We start from the raw sequence: 17,182 nt of genomic DNA, 5'->3' as shown, positions 1-17,182 counted from the left end.
CATAAAACCACTAAAAAATAACTACACTGATATGAGCCATACATGCATGTCATTTTCTATAAATCATAAAAAGAACAACATCAAATTAAAAATACATTTGATTTTCAAAGATGGGAATAAGTAATTATTTAGTCATTTCTATACAGATAAATTCAAAAAATAATCAGGTAGAGAATACATTAGAAATAATGTTAAAATTTGTTATGTAATGAGAAGGAAAACATTAATAAAAATTGGGAATCATTTTCAGCAGATAACAAAGGTCAAAATTTGATTTCTTTAAAAAATGTTAATTTTATACACATTGTTGAAGATTAAAGCTGAAGTAAACTGATATTGTAAAAAAGATTAGCTATATTGAGTGACTAAGCACATTATTATATCACACAATTTATAAGTAACAAAAGTAATATCTTTAAATTTTTAATTATTAATCATAATAAAAACTGCAATAATTCTTTTTCTATAAAATAAATAATAACATAAAAAATCAATTTACTTAAAAAAAAAAAAAAAAAAAAAAAACCTTATATACCCATGTGAAAACAGTGTACAATCATGGAAATGAGTCATACAGGAAAGTTTCAAAAATACAAAAAGCAATCCTGTATAATCATCACCAGACAGATGAAAAAGATTTTTTTGTTTGTTGCTTTTATTTCTTTCTTTCTTTCTTTTCTTTTCTTTTTTTTTTTTCAGGAGGAAAAGGCTGTTCCTTATTTCTTCCACATCTTTGCAAGTCTTTAATCTGAGAAATGTGAAATAAGAATTAATTATAATATTATAAATAACTAAGGAAAAAAATTGCTAATTTAACAATAATACTTACATGACATACTTAAAAATTGATAGTATAAACACAAATATTATAATTTATTTGATTATAATATTAAATATTTTAAATATTATAATATTTGATATAAGTCAAAAATTCCATTTTTTGTAACTAAATTTAGAATTCATTTATACAGTACTTTTTAAAACTTTATATATATATATATATATATATATATATATATATATATATATATATATATATATATATATATATATATATATATAAAAGATATAAGATATTCTATTCTCAATCACTAGAAATGTGCATTCTAAAATATTTGTAAGTGATTTCAGATAACTTTGGAAAATATTCTACAGAAAGAATATTTTTTTTCCTAATCTTAAAATATTATTTGTTCAACGAAAACATATTTATTATTTAGGTGGTTGTTTCTCAAAAACCCTTCTTGCTTTATTCATACAAAAATCTGCCATAATCCTTGATATACAGTGGTATAATGGTAGGGGTAGAAGAATAAGATTTTTCAATATGGAATAAAGCCTAATTAAAATGTTAAGTTTATATTGCAAATAATCTTTAATACTTGAATTCTTTATTATATTTTCACAGATTTACAAAATTGAAAAATAAAAGGAGCAAGGTTAAAATTGATTAACATGTACACTGTCTATGTAAAGAATGGGAAAATTTTCTTATAGCATAACAAATGCAAACACTGTTACAGATGAATTCTAGTTATAAAAGTAATATTAAAAGTTAATTAAAAATGATTTGAAAAAAAATTACATACATACATTATCAATTTTTAATAACTTATATCGCCATAATAACATAATTAAAAAAACTATAAGACTACACAAATGATATGAATATGTATAGATATGAAATAACTTATTTTATTAGCAAGTCATTAGATTAACCAAATAGAAAATATGCAATAAAATGTTTTTAATGGAAGCATTTTAAGGAACAAAAAACTGTAAAACAGTATTGACAAAAAACAGTATAATCGTACTAAACTTGAGTTTTCTAAAAGGTATTAATAAGTTTAGAAAATTCTTTTAATTATAATTCCTTTGCTTCAAAAATTTGAATGTTCACGGAATTATACAAATGACAGATTCTAATTTTAATTCCAGAAAATAATAATCAAAAATCAACTCGGATATAATAACAATAAAAAGGGATTCCCATATGAACGATGTAAAAGGGATAAATGTAAACATACCTCAAGTCGCTCAGATTCATTATTTGGTAGGTAAATGAATCTTGGCCTCATTTCAGCTATACATCTAGATACTTCATTTATAGCCCGGCAACATGATGACTGGCTAGTTTGATTGAAATCACCAATTATTTGTTGATGACTTCCTGAAGCAAAGAAACGTAAGGCAATACACAATTTCTCTTCAGTAGTTACAGCACTGTTTCGTAAGATATTGGTGCTTAATTTCTCCTTCTCAAAGATAAAATGCATTGGAAACAAAATCACATTCATCTAACAAATCCACATCAGAAACTCTGTCAGTGTAAATTATTCACCTCCAATCTGATATCAACTGCAATAATTCCAATGCATCTAAATCCTCCATGTTTGTTTGAAAACTAATGTAACAGTTGTCCTTCTTGAGAACTGCGCATGCGGAAAACCGTTGATCAAATTTTGATCATCGGAAGTCCGTGAATCAAAAAAATGGGGCAAAACTGGGGGAAATCGTCAACCGATTTGGTGTGGTGAATACCGATTTGACTGCTGATCAGCGTTTAATCATCAGCTGATGTTTAACAACGGTTGGTGAATACGGCCGTAATTCTTACTTGTAAATAATGTGAATAAAGAGTGTTCGTTATACAAATGCGCGTTTTTCATTTGAAAGAGTAAAGGTATCTTTGAAGTAATTAAGATATTATTTACCCTTAATTTAAACGTGTTCCCAAGTGATAAAAGATCCTATCTTATTTTACGAGTCAAAAGAATCTGATGATCCAGCTCTTTTAGTAATTTGAAGTTAGTTTCGGTTTATGTATTACTGAATGCTGGTGTCGTGTACTCGCCTATCGTACACGGGTTCTTTTACTGTGATTGAAAAAACTACTGTCCTTGAAAAAATAAACTATAACATTTATTTCTACGAGAGGACAAGTTATTCTATATACATATTAGGTTTAAATGACTGCATTTCCGAAAGAAAATAGTTCAGAATCTTTTCAGCTGCTCATCACAACGTTGTTCAGTTTATCAAGTTTTTAATTCCAAGTCATTTTGTTTTCAATACGGAGTTGAGTTGTTACTCGCTTCGTCGAAGATTGCGGATTCACGCTACACTCCCACCTTTTGGGTTTTTCTTTTCAAGAAAACTCAAACTGTTCTTTAGTCCAAACAGTTCACAGGTCCAGTCGTTTGGGAGCTTGAATCTTACGGCTGAAACGGGTTTTCATGATATTTAGATTTGGTAGAGACGTTTTGTCCGATTATGGTAGCTTCTCAAGACGTTCAACATATTGCTGTTGTACTGCTTCATCTTCAATTTCAGATGCTCTGTTCTCAAGTAGATTCTCTACTGAAGGCGTTTGAACCTCAAGTGCGTAGAGACGCTGTACAGGTCTCAGAAATTCGCCATTCTTCGTTTTTACTTTCACAAGGCGAACTGAACCGTCCTTACAAGGGAATATTTCTGTTATTTTCCCCAGAGGCCAATTCAGACGTTTTTGATCAGTTACTTCGACAATAACTACTTCTCCCACTTTGAAATTGTGGGTTTTTATCATTTTCTTAGTTTGTTGCCTCAACTGCACCAAGTATTCGAATCGATTTCTGAGATCTTCTTGCAGTTTACACCTATACAGCCGCAGCTTGCGAAGATACTCAGGAGATAGTTCCAAGTGGTCAAGATCTGGAATTCCATTTCTCTTACGTTTTCTGAGGAATGAAGATAGTGTTATAGATTCCAAATCACCGTGTTCTGAAACGTAGGTAATGGGTCTTAAATTTACGATGTCTTCGCAATCGCATAAAATTGTATTCAATTCTTCGTAATTCAGGCATGCTCGGCCTAGAACTTTCTTCAGAAGGTCTTTTACTATTGCAATAAGGCGCTCCCACCATCCTCCCCACCATGGAGCAGATGGTGGTATAAATTTCCAAATGATTTCCTTCTTTTTCCCTTCTTCTACTACTTGTTGCCAGTTAATACAATGAAATAGTCTACTTGTTCCATTATCCGAGTATATTACTGAAGATCGTCCACTTCATGCAATAAAAGTCCTTAGCGCTAGTATGAAATTTTCCGTTGACAGCGAGGATAGAAGTTCAAGGTGGATCGTAAAGTTCTTTAAAGGCGAGACTCTAGCTCGAGATTGAACAAAGCTAAAAAAAAAAACACTTCATCACGAACCTCCACTCTTAGGAAAATACAAGTGGCATACGCTTTAGCACTTGCATCACAAAAAAAAAAAAGACTGATAGTTTCTTCTTCACCTTGACTCAGTTTCATCCACCGATATATTTTGACCTCTGAAAGATTCTTTATACCCTTCAGCCAGTTCCAAAATCGTTTTGATAGATCTTCTGGCAGTGCATCATCCCGTTTAAGTCCAAGATTCCAGGATTCTTGAAGCATAAACTTTGGAATGATGGTTACGAGAGAAGATATATCCACAGGGCCAAATATACTCTGAGCCAAAGAAGGCAGACTTCTTTTAGTAAGAACCAGGTTTTCATCTTTCTGACAGTTTATGATGCAAGACAGAATATCTTGTTTTAGGTCCCAGTTTAGGCACAATAAGGGTACAGTTTGTTGTTTGTCGGGTTGATCGATAATTTCAAGTGAAGCATTTGATTGACAGCCTCGTAGATTGAATTTTTCTAAAGACATCAACGCTTGCGATTCAACTATAAATTTATCTGCTTCATCTATATTCTTCAAACTGCAGACACAATTATCCACATAAAATGAATTCTTCAAAATTTCCGCAGTATTCAAGAGCTCTTCAGGGGCTTTTTCCAGATGGTAATCCAAAGCTGCCGCTAAAAGGAATGGACTGCAGGTGACACCCAACACGACTTGACGATGTCTGTAGATTTTCATTCCCTTGTCTTTGGTTTTTCATAAAAATCGCAGACAATCTTTATCCCTCTTTCTGATTCCGATCTGAAGAAATGCCTTCTCAGTGTCTGATGCTATTCCAACAGGAAATTTCCGGAAACGATTCAGTACGGAAGGAACAAGTTCAATTAAATTAGGACCGTTTTCTAATCATGCATTCAGTCAGCGTGTGCCCTTTTATATGCCCTTTTTTTTATGCGTGTGCCCTTTTCTTTTAATGCAGTATACTTCATTTTCTCAGCAGCTTCTTTCGTAATATAAGATTTCTGACTTCCAGTGTCTATGAGGGCTCTTACAGCAAAATCCTGTGTTTCTCCCCGAAGAACCACGACCAGGGTCTGTAGAAATGCACTTGTAGAACATGTGGGACTGGCCAATGTATTAAACTGTCCAAAATTGATTGAACTGCCCGTTGCTTCTTGAGAATTAGAAGACTCAACGGTCTTTCTATCAGGGCACATCACAGCATGATGTCTTTGACCACAGCTCCCACAATTCACTTGGACCCTGCCACGACCTTCGTAAAACAAGGCCTCACAACTTATTTGTGACGTCACACGGGTAGGATGATTGGCTGCCATGAGCAAAATCCCACTTTCTTCTTGATGTTTGGGTATATTTTAAATTCACTTAAAAATAACATTATTAATATTAAGACATTTAGCTTTCATAAAATTCAAAATTATTTATTTTTTCCCTGAGTGAATAAAAGAAACGGCATGATAGAAAACCTTAAGGTCCTCTATAGCTTATTGACCATTTAATAACATTCACATTTCATTTAATAACATTTAAATCACAATGTAAATTTATTAAATATATACATTGGAGTATTATTGTTAGTTTTTCTTGTTTTAATGGAGATTTTTTTTTATTTTATTAAAAATCGTTTTGTTTTTTTCCCTGAAAATATTTTTAAAGCTTAAAATTAAATTAATCTAATACTTTTTAAATCTTTTGATGATTTTTTTATTGTAGTGACAGGTAATACATGTATTTTATAAGTTAACATGTAATTGTTTACTTCTCAAATTACTTATGAACTTTCAAATAAAATATTAATGTATTTAATATAAAATTTAAATTTTACACCAACTAATTCTGTTGATAAAAAAGAATTACTTTCACAGCTTGTACATGAAAAAACATTAAGAATTGTTTTCATTTAATATATTAGTAATTCATATAATTTAATAAACTAACTTTTATTATATCTGATTTTACATTTCAATGCATTTATAATTAATTTCAATTCAATCTGTAGAAACTGTAAAAGAAAACACAAATAAAAAAAATCACACACTATTTGAATCATAACATTTTATTTACAGAGGGACAATAACAAAATATATTTTGTTTTTCAACTTTACTTTAAATTTCACACAGACAAATGAAAATAATTATAATATTAAATAAGTTAAAATACAAATTTACAAATTACTTCTAATTTGGAAGAAATTAATAAAGAATGACTTACCTTAGGAGCTTGAGAAGTGTCTAGACAAATAAAAATTGTTTTGTTTGTTTTTTGAATTATAATCTATGTATTTGATTTAAAGTTTTTAAATTTTAAAATTAAATCAGAAAAAGTGTTGATTTTTTCTATCTCCTCTTTTTGCATGAAGTATACAAATTTGGCATGAAGTATACAAAAAGAACTATTTATAAAAATTTAAAATAATTAGTATAAAAAGTATAATAAAAATTAAAAATAAAAGTTTCTCAATACTATTTACAAAAATTAAAAATAATTAAAAATTGCACAATTTGAACAGTGTTAAATTTAAAAAAATGCACAAAAATAAAAATACAATTTTTTTCAACTCACCCGATTTAACCATGTGAATTTCGTCGGTATGGCAGCTATTACTCCTTTTCAATTTCTTTTTCAGGCGGGTACACTTTTATGATTGATTCAAAGAACTGCCGGGTAATAGATTTAACCCCGGAGCGGTGACACCGCCTCCAAATATATTCTGCTAAATAGCCGTCCATACCGTCTTTCACTTTTCTCGTTCCTTTTAGAGATCTCTTACATGCTCCCCAAGTCCCCTCGATTGAATTCGTGTGGGCACCTGTATCCGGGTCCTTAAATGTAAGACTATGATTGACTGTCAGGTGCACAAATGCCTCGTCTGAAAGACTATCGTACGCCTTCCAGCAGTCAGACATTACTGTGGAACCCGGAATAACCCATTCTTTCAGTACCGAAATCAAAGTTTCACGTGTTCGATCCGGTACCACAACCATAAAACATTTGTTCGAATACCTTTCAACACCCCCAAAAACCCATGCACCCTCAACCCTCTTTCCCTTATTATACTTTCGTTTCCCAAATTTTGATTCGTCAATCTCAACAATTTTACCCGGCCCCCCAAGTGTAACACTTTCATTCACAAGCATGCAAGCACATACCTCCCTACAAAAACTCATCCAGTCTGTCGTGGTTTGCCTGGCGATATCGGCCTCTTCCATAATAAATGAATGGGTACAACCCTTCACCCACATGGCCGTCGCCAATAAAACTTTCGACAGATCCATCCGAGAATTTTCAAACCATGAATTAGCCTGAATACTTAATTTGCAATAATGCCCTTCCCTTCTACAAACCCAATTAACCCCATCTCCCCGATCTTTCCTTTCTGTTAAAATCATATCCTGCCCGCATTCAGCACACTTCCGACCATCAGCAATTAAACCCATTTTCATGCACCATTCAACACACGCTTTCGCTCCCAAACGTTCTAAATCGAAAAAAAACCTCAATTTAAGGGATTCCTCATATGTCACATTCATACCAGCCATTTTGCACCACATGAAAAATCGAAGAAAGTAAGAAAAAAAAATACTTAACAAGACTTGGGGAGCAGAATAAATCCAATCTTCGGAAAGATTTCCCACGAAAAGCTGCCACCACAAGAGAAATCGAAGAGAGAAATGAAAAAATACGATACAAGACTTGAGGAGCAACAGAAATTAAAAATTCCCCGCGAAAAGCTGCATTTATACCTAATTGGTTGCTATTCAAAGTCAATTCAAATCTGATTAGTTAATAATTACATCACCGATATCACCCCATTCTCTTAACAGGGTTGTCATACATTGGAAGCGTAGAGGGGTTGCCATATTGGCAACTTTAGCTTTAAAATTTGGCGCCAAACTTGGCGGTACCCGTCTCTAGAATTTAGCCAAGTTTTATTATTCATTAGATGATTTTAAACTTTTTTTTATAAGAGCAAAATAACAATAAATCACTTAAGTACTTTGTAAGATTTTGGTAATAATTATTAAACATTTCTAAAAAAAATTGCCTTTTACACTCTAGTGGTACTTGAATAAGTTCTCCCGTACTGGTATTAAACTCTTCTCTAACTGTTGAAAACTGATTTTCTTGAAAATGTTTAGCACATACCTAAATGTTAGCAACAAATATTAGGCCTAAATTAGATTTAAAAAAATATGTATGGAGTATAAAGTAAAAAGATACAAAAACAAAACATTTTAAATATTAGGAACAAATAAAAAAAAGACTATGAGAAGTAACAATAAAACAAAGAAGTTTTTTATTTAGCTCATGCAAACAATACCAAAGTAATTGGAAGCACAAGCAACTAAATGTAGAGCAAACAAAAATGACAGAAGATAAATGGAAGTTATACATAATTTTAAATGTTTTGCATTTCAAAAGAATTAACTAAAAATTGTACAAAAAATCAAACTTACCTTACTATATTTAGTAGGTACGAAATCGTTCCGCTTTAATGCAGAAATCCATGCTCTTGTAGTGTTTTCATCGTTTGGAAACGAAAATACAGAAACATTGGAGCTATTTTTTGTGTAATTACTTTTAGAATTGGGAACACAGCATGCACTAGGCATCTTCATTACAATAAATTAAAATTAATATGCAAAAAGATCAGAAAACTTTCAAACAAAGCGAATAACACATTTACAGTTCTTCACTACGATAACGACTACCGTTTTCTACAGAATTCATCCAACCTCATGACGTCACTGGCTGAAAGCGTTGGGAGTTGTGAGGCCTTGTATTACAAAGGTCGTGATTCACGCTACAGCTGGTACAACATAACTAATGGCGTCCGCGACAGGACTTGTATAATTTGATGTGGATAATAAGTGAGAAAAAGGCAAGTGAATTTTGAATTTTACTTTAAGTGATTTATTGTGCTTTGAATTTGTTTAAGATAAAAATGGAAAATTTTAAAAAGAAAGGAACTGTTGCACGTTCAGCATTTACACGTTTATATAACACTATTAATGATCTAATTTCTAAAGATGGTGCCAATTTAACGGACAATTTTGATTTATTGGCCGATTTTGACCTACTTGGCGAAAAGTATAACGAATATTGTGTACTAAATGATGACATTATGAATTTAATGTTGCTTGAAACAGAAACGAGATCAGACACTTGGATGCTGAAACTTTTGCTGCAAATGAATATAACAAGAAATTTAAGCGAATCAACATTATTTTTAAAAACAAAAGTAATAGCTGTGAAGAAAGTGATGACTCTAGTTCTGTTCAGAGTATTTCTAAAAGAAAATTTAAGTTACCGTCACTGGTAAAACACGTTACAAAAAAAGTTTGGTGGTGAAATCAAAGACTGGTTGCCATTTTGGGATCAGTTTAGTAAAACTGATGATAGTGACCCAAATATTGACGAGGCTGATAAACTTCAATATTTGATACAAGCTACATTGCCTTCTACTAGAGCTAGAGAGTTAGTTGAAAGTTTTCCGTCTTCAAAGGAAAATTATCAAAAAGCAATCGACTCGTTAAAATCACGATTTGGACGAGATGACTTACTTGTCGAATTCTATGTTCGGGAACATTTGAAGTTAACAATTTCTATGAATGGGGTCAATTCATGGTCACGTGTCAGGTACCAAACAAACCGCTTCTGTTCACTTTTCAACCGTTCTGCGCATGTTGTGATGTCTGCCGATAACGTTGACACTGTTTACATTGTTGTTGACATTGTTTAGTAAATATTAAGCTAGCCGATCAATTATTAAAAACTCCTGACTTTTTTTAAAGATATTATTTTGAATTATTTTCTCCAAATTTTCTTAGTTATATAATTTTATTTCTTATATTAAAATTTTAATTAGTATTTTTAATAGAATTATTGTTTATGCAAAATTAACTAACATCGCTTTTTAATTCGTTTGGTGCCGCTTTATTCTTTTCTTTCCTATATCCCCCCGCCCCCATTTTTTTATCCGAAAGATACATTTTGACAAATGACTATGGCAGTGTTTTTGAAAAATTACATATGTTCTTTTTTACATATTATTTAAATAGTATTGAATGTTGAATTTTAGGAATATAGTTCCCCCAGTTAGTTCTTTTTTTTAATAATTATTACTCTTAGATAAGTTAATATTTTAAAGCTTACTAATGAAATTATTGTATTTTTTTTCTTATGTAATTACTTTTATAAATATTGAGACTTTGATGTTTTCAGTTTGCTTAGAAGAAAGAACATGAAACTTAAATTAGTATATATTAAATAAATTATGTTTACAATTTCAAATTATGAAATGTAAAAGGTATGGATACCTTTTTTTAAATCTATGCAACTTATGAATAAATAATTTCATTTTAATTTGTAGAAATCATTAAAGGAAAACAAACAAAATCACGCTTTCATAATTTTTATTTACACATTACAAATATATATATATATATATAGAAAGAGAGATATATATATAAAATATATGTGATAATTATTTGAAAAAATATGATCAAATATATGTTTCAATGTACTCACTAATACAAAAAACTAAAAAAAAAAAAAAAAAAAAAAACCTATTGACTATTTATCAACATTTATTTTTCTAGACACTTAGAAATAATATAAACACAGTATGACAAGAATATCAATGTAAATGATGAAATCAATTTTATTCAACAGAAATATCCTAGATACTAAAGAACAGGTTTTTTTTATCACTAATAAAAACATAATGTTGAACAGTATACTTTTAAAGCAGAACATTTATGAAATTTTTTTAAATGCTATAGTTACATTGATAAAAATTATATTGAATTAATAAACAAGAATAAGGTCATGATATATATATATATATATATATATATATATATATATATATATATATATATATATATATATATATATATATATATATATATATATATACACAACGAGAGAGAGAGAGAGAAGTTAAATAGGATATAAAGAGGAGTTGAAAGAAACACTTTCATGCTTTCACAGAATTTTATAATTCAAAATTGATATGTTAAAGAAATAGAAAAAAAAAAAGTGAAACATGCATGTAGCAATGAAGTTGGGAATAAAAATTATATAATTAATTCTGATATGGAAATTGATTTTCAATGAAAAGACCTTTATTTATTAAAACAGAAATAACTGAGGTGCACAGTGTTATAACAGGATATTATGATAACAGTGAATTTCAGTTTAAATACAATAAACTATTGATATTTCATTTTTTAACAATAGAAAAGATATTTGATATAAATTCATTTTGAATCCATCACAAATCTGCAAATGTAATTAGAAAACTAGTAATATTCACTTCCACCTAAGTTTAGCATTATAGCTGCTGTTATTTTTGCAATAGGAGTTTGTTTACTTACATTGATTAAATTTAGATAAGATTTTGTAAAAAAATGCAATGTAATACTCATGTGAACATTTGAAAACCTTCTAAGCATATTCAAAATTATCAGAAATTTCATCAAATGTGAATGAAGTAAATTAGAAATGCACTCATGATTTTGTTTGATTGCTTTTGGTGGCAAATCGCTTACCGATTTCTTTTTCTTCGAAGAGTTTTTCTAACAAATTACTGGAACAGCTATATTTAATCAATGGACACACACTAAAGGAATTCTTCAAAATGATCGGAACATATCTCCGACTTCGAAAGCTTGAAAAAATCTATACCAAAGCTATCAACCCAAGTCAGGATTGTTGAAAGGAAAATAAAAAAAAAACATTTTATCATGATAGTCACTCTTGTGTTTCGCATTAAAGCATCCATCCATCAGCACACCAGTATTTCCTCTGTTAACACATAATAAGAGGAAAGAAAACGACTCAAAAATTATAACTTCAAATGTAAACAAAAAAATCCGCTTCATACTCGGCGGAGAACGTTAATGGCAGACTGATCGACGAGAGCGGCGCGGATGAAACTTAAATGCCATGCGCAAGAGGTACATGACATGTGACTTTTACGTCACATGAATTGACCCCATTCTTGGGATCAAAAGGTAAAACTTCCTACTTTGTACGATCGGATTGAGATACAGCTTAGAGCTTTAGAAAGTTTAGGAGTAACAATTGAAAAATATGCAGCTATGCTCTTTCTTTAGTTGAATCTTGTTTATCCGAGGAAGTTCTCAGAGCTTGGCAAAGAAATAATAGTTACAGTGATAAAAAAGAAGAATATCGACTTGAAAATTTAATGCAGTTTTTGAAAAACGAAGTAGAAGGAGAAGAACGAATCAATCTGGCCATGAAAGTGTTTTCTTTTGAAGACAGTCCTAAAATTTACTTATTGAAAAAACCAATGTACACGGCTGCCGGGCGTTTTGCTGGAAGTCAAAGCTCTACTAATTGTGTTTTTTGCAACGAAAAGAATCATGAAAGTAAAAATTGCAAACTTGCTTTGAATTTAGATTTACAGAAAAAAAAAACAACTTTGCTGGCCAAGAAGCAATGCTGTTATCGATGTTTCAAGACTGGACGCATGGTAAGGCAGTGTACAAGTGTCAAAAAAAACATTTTAATGTTATGTGCCCTGAAATGAAGCATTTTGAATCCACTGGTTCCGGTAAAATAGTCGACAAAGCTATGGAAAATTCAAAGAAAAAATTCAACACTTCGGTGAACCCAACTTGTTCAGCTGATATTCTTCTGCAAACTTTAGTTGTATATCTTTACGGTAATGGTGGCAGTTTTCCTGTGAGAGCGTTAATTGACACACGCATCCAAAAATCATACATAACTAAAGAAGCTGTTTCTAAATTGAGTTATGAACAAATTAGAGCTGAAGATATGATCCACAATCTTTTTGGTGGTGTAGAGAGTAAGTAGAAACATCATTTATACAAAGTACAGGGAGGTCAAAAAAAAAACTTCCCCTATATATGAAACGCCAGCGGCCTATCCGCTCAACCAATCGAACCAAAATTTCAGACATGGTTGTTTGAAGGTATGCGCTGGAGATTGTGATGATTCTAAACAATGCAGAACTCACAGTTACGATTACAGTGAGAGAATTTTGAAATTTTCGAATGACAACACCCACTTTTTCCTTGCGCAAATTGATCAGCGTATTGAAATTTGCGCAAGGGAAAAATGGGTGTTGCCATTCTAAAATTTCAAAATTCTCTTACTGTAACCGTAACCTTGAACCCTGTGTTTTTAGAATCATCACAATCTCCAGCGCATACCTTCAAACAACCATGTCTGAAATTTTGGTACGATTGGTTGAGCGGATAGGCCGTTAGGGTTTCATATATAGGGGAAGTTTTTTTTTTGACCACCCTTTATATGTAAGCAGTTTCCAAAAGGACTACCACTGTTCTTTCGAAGCTTATGATCAAGAGACAATATTTATAGATATATCAAAAGCGATATCTGGACCTTGGACTAAAGAAATTGAAGAAAAAGGAATATTTCTTAGTGACAAAGAAGCCTGTCTCTATGATTCAACCTCTTCAGTGCATTTGTTGATAGGTGTTGATATAGCCGATAAACAGTTTACTGGAAAAATCGGGAATTTATCTTGCGGATTAGTGGCAATGGAAACGCTACTTGGATGGACTGTTATGGGAAAATCAGAAAATGAAGTGAAAAATGACAGCTACATGACAGTACTCTCTTTACATGTGAACAACAAAAGCATTAGTGATCTTTGGAGTTTGGACACTCTTGGAATATTGGATTCTGCAGATAAACAAGGTAAAATAGAAATTGAGAAAGAAACCGAAAAGCTGGTTTTGAATTCTGTTAAACAAGATGGAGATGGTAGATATGTTGTTTCATTACCATGGTTAGAAGATCACCCTGTTCTACCTTCGAACAAAAGTCTTGCAGAGAAAAGATTGAAAAATGCAGTTGATAGAATCAAAAATCTTGGTATTCTACAGGACTATGAAAATGTTTTTGAAGATTGGAAGAAAGAAGGTATTATTGAAGAGTTAAATAGTGAAAATCTCAAGGACTCTAAGTGTCACTATCTTCCTCATCGACCTGTCATTAAAGAAAATTCAACAACAAGGATCAGACCTGTCTCCGATGGTTCTGAAAAATCCAAAAGAAGCCCATCTTTAAATGACTGCCTAGTAACAGGTTCAAACCTTGTGGAACTTATTTCATCCCTAATAAATAGGTTTCGTATTGGAAAGTATGGTGTGATCGCCGATATATGCAAAGCTTTTCTATAGATTCAGCTGAATGACAGTTACAAGGATTATCTGCGATTTCTTTGGTGGCAAGATGGAGATTCAAATAATGTCAAAATCTACAGACATTGCCGTGTAGTGTTTGGGATCAAATCAAGTCCATTCATTTTAGGGGCGACGTTGAATCACCTATTAGATGGAGCTTCTGATTGCTACAAGATGACAGCTCAACACCTACAGAAATCTATGTATGTTGACAATTGTGTGGCTAGTGTTAAAAGCGAAGCTGACTTGACAAAGTTTATAAATGAATCCGCAAAAATCAGGGCTCTCGGAAAATTTGATTTACGTGGCTGCCAACACAATTCTTCTCAGTCCTTAAAAGACAATTGTAATGAATCTCAAGATGCTTCTCCTCCGTTACAAAACTTTCCAGTTCTTGGTCTTCTTTGGAACATTGAAAGAGACACGTTAAAAATTGATGTCAGAAGCGACACGCAGAGTGAATCTGTGAAAGTAATAAAGAGATATATTCTTTCAAAATGTCACAAAATATTTGACCCTATGGGAATTACTACCCCCATAACTTTAATTCCAAAAACATTGCTCCAAGAAACGTGGAAAATTAAGGCTAATTGGGATGACATTCTTCCAGAAGAAATTGTTCATAAATTTCAAAAATGGAACAGACAGTTACTTCAGTTAAACAAACTAGAAATACCAAGAGGGATTCAGGGGCATAAGAACTCAAAACATAGTTTGCATGTATTTTGTGACGCTAGTCAACAAGCCTATGCTACTTACATTTTCTTAAGATCTGTGAACCAGCAAGGAGTTACTTGTCATTTAGTAGCAGCAAGATCACGAATAGCACCTCTAAAAAGTATTTCAATTTCCAGATTGGAGCTATTGGGTTGTTGCATCGACTTGAGGTTTGTCAAAACTATTTGCATTGATTTAGAAGAACTTCGTGATATACCTGTTTATTACTGGTCAGATTCCATGAACTTTTCGCGCTGGATTAAAAATGATGAGCAATTGGCAACGTTTGTAATGAACCGAGTAAAGGAAATTAGATCGGGCAGTGAACCTAATCAGTGGAATCATGTACCTGGAAATCTAAACCCAACTGACTTACCTTCGAGAGGCTCTTCAGTTAATACTTTGATAGCTCGAAGATGGTGGGAAGGTCCAGCCTAGTTAACAGAGGAAGAAGAATTGTGGCCCATATCTAATTTATCCCCTGATAAGAATGTCGTCAATGCAGAAAAGAAAAAATCAGTTGTCACTTCTCTGTTTGTGTCAGATTACATTAGGGAATTCTTAATAAGATTTTCGTCATTTGACAAGCTGATTCGAGTTACTGAACGGATGATCAGGTTTTGCAGAAACAGTAAACTAGCAAAATCTTGTCGTGTAACAGATATACTGACTCCTGACGAATTGAAGGAAGCAGAAACAAAAATCTTGTTGATTGTCCAAAAACTTCATTTGTTTCTGGTAAGAACGAAGGTCTAAATATCCAATATGTTATTGACCAAAATGGATTATTAAAAATGCAAACCATGTTAGCATTTCGAGAAGATACTCAAGATTTCAAGTTTCCAATAATTCTTCCTTCAGATCATCCTGTTGTTACAAGTTTGATTATATCTAAACGTAAAGAACTTTTGCACTGTGGTATTCAGACGTTAATTGCAAGTCTTCGAGAAAAATATTGGATTTCGAAGGCCAGGAAAACAATTAGAAAGGTTATACGTAAATGTGTTATTTGCAAAAGATTCAATGCCAGACATATTTAAGTAATGTTTGCTCCTCTGCCTGACGATCGAATCAAGGATGCTTCTTGTTTTGAAGTCACTCGAATAGATCTGGCTGGACCAGTCTTCTTGAGAGATGGAAGCAAATCATGGAGTGTTTTATTTACCTGTGCAGTTTACCGCACATTACATCTTGAATTAGTAACATCACTTAGGACTGACAAATTCCTTCTCTCTTTACGTTGGTTTATCGCAAGAAGAGGAAGACCTTCTAAAATCTATACTGATAACGGTTCTAATTTTCATGGATCCAATCAAGCTCTGAGAAGAGTGGATTGGCAAAAAATCAAAAGCGACACATCTGTGTCAAGAATACAGTGGAAGTTCATCCCGCCCAGCTCGCCATGGTGAGGCGTATTCTGGAAAAGATTGATTGGTCTACTGAAAACCATCTTGAGAAAAGTCCTCGGCAAGGCTTGCTTAAAATATGAAGAGCTTTCAACAATCCTTTGCGATTGTGAGAATGTCATTAATTCCAGACCAATAACTTATGTTTCTGAAGACCTGGAACTCCAACCACTGACTCCAGCGATGTTTCAGAGAGACCTTAAAGAAGGTGGAGCTCCAGATATGGATCAAATCGAATCTTCAAGTTTGCAAAAAAGATTATAGATTGAAACTTCGTGAATATCTAAGAAAATGGTTTCGGTATGAGTATCTTGGACAGCTTAGAAGTTATGCGAAAAAATCAAGAAATAGCTACCTCTTTTCCATAGGAGATATAGTTTTATTAGAAACCACGGCCAAAAGAATCAGTGGTCGAATTAATCAAAGGAAAAGACGGAATAGTGCGTCTTGTCAAAGTTTGCACTAAGCAAGGAGACTTACTTCGACCTATACAGTGCCTCTATCCTCTTGAAGTAAGTTCTCCCATCTACAGAGAACTTTGCAAGGGAATTGAAGATCCTGTCATTTGTGACGAAGGAGAGCACCATAATCCGAGTGATTCATCAGCACCAGTGCCCGTCTCTCAGGAAGCGACATCGTCAATGTCTGTATCGCCGGAAGAACTATTACCCACCTCCCAACCT

At 32.3% G+C, this 17,182-nt stretch overlaps 3 protein-coding genes across 3 annotated transcripts; 2 read left to right on the top strand and 1 right to left on the bottom strand.

Annotated features, from left to right (window-relative positions):
• Nucleotides 1-6,771: 6,771 nt before the first annotated feature.
• Nucleotides 6,772-7,710, bottom strand: LOC129975592 (uncharacterized). Its single transcript, XM_056088655.1, has one exon. It carries the CDS (start codon nt 7,708-7,710, stop codon nt 6,772-6,774), a length of 939 nt encoding a protein of 312 aa, XP_055944630.1.
• A 5,017-nt stretch (nt 7,711-12,727) lies between these two features.
• Nucleotides 12,728-14,373, top strand: LOC129975591 (uncharacterized). Its single transcript, XM_056088654.1, has 2 exons — nt 12,728-13,010; nt 13,520-14,373. The coding sequence occupies exons 1-2, from the start codon at nt 12,728-12,730 to the stop codon at nt 14,371-14,373; spliced, it is 1,137 nt and encodes a 378-aa protein (XP_055944629.1).
• A 177-nt stretch (nt 14,374-14,550) lies between these two features.
• On the top strand, nt 14,551-15,531 carry LOC129975590 (uncharacterized). Its single transcript, XM_056088653.1, has one exon. It carries the CDS (start codon nt 14,551-14,553, stop codon nt 15,529-15,531), a length of 981 nt encoding a protein of 326 aa, XP_055944628.1.
• Nucleotides 15,532-17,182: the final 1,651 nt, after the last annotated feature.

The sequence above is a fragment of the Argiope bruennichi genome, chromosome 7 (assembly GCF_947563725.1).
Source record: "Argiope bruennichi chromosome 7, qqArgBrue1.1, whole genome shotgun sequence".
NCBI classification, from domain to species: domain Eukaryota; kingdom Metazoa; phylum Arthropoda; class Arachnida; order Araneae; family Araneidae; genus Argiope; species Argiope bruennichi.
Note: the sequence above shows the minus strand (reverse complement) of the source record. Positions and strands in the feature narration are given on the sequence as shown.

Excerpts from the sequence above, each read along its gene's own strand:
- LOC129975592 (XM_056088655.1), bottom strand. The coding sequence starts at position 7,710 with ATGGCTGGTATGAATGTGACATATGAGGAATCCCTTAAATTGAGGTTT.
- LOC129975591 (XM_056088654.1), top strand. The coding sequence starts at position 12,728 with ATGAAGCATTTTGAATCCACTGGTTCCGGTAAAATAGTCGACAAAGCT. Across the intron at positions 13,011-13,519 it reads TCTTTTTGGTGGTGTAGAGA|CTTATGATCAAGAGACAATA; the intron begins GTAAGTAGAAAC and ends GTTCTTTCGAAG.
- LOC129975590 (XM_056088653.1), top strand. The coding sequence starts at position 14,551 with ATGACAGCTCAACACCTACAGAAATCTATGTATGTTGACAATTGTGTG.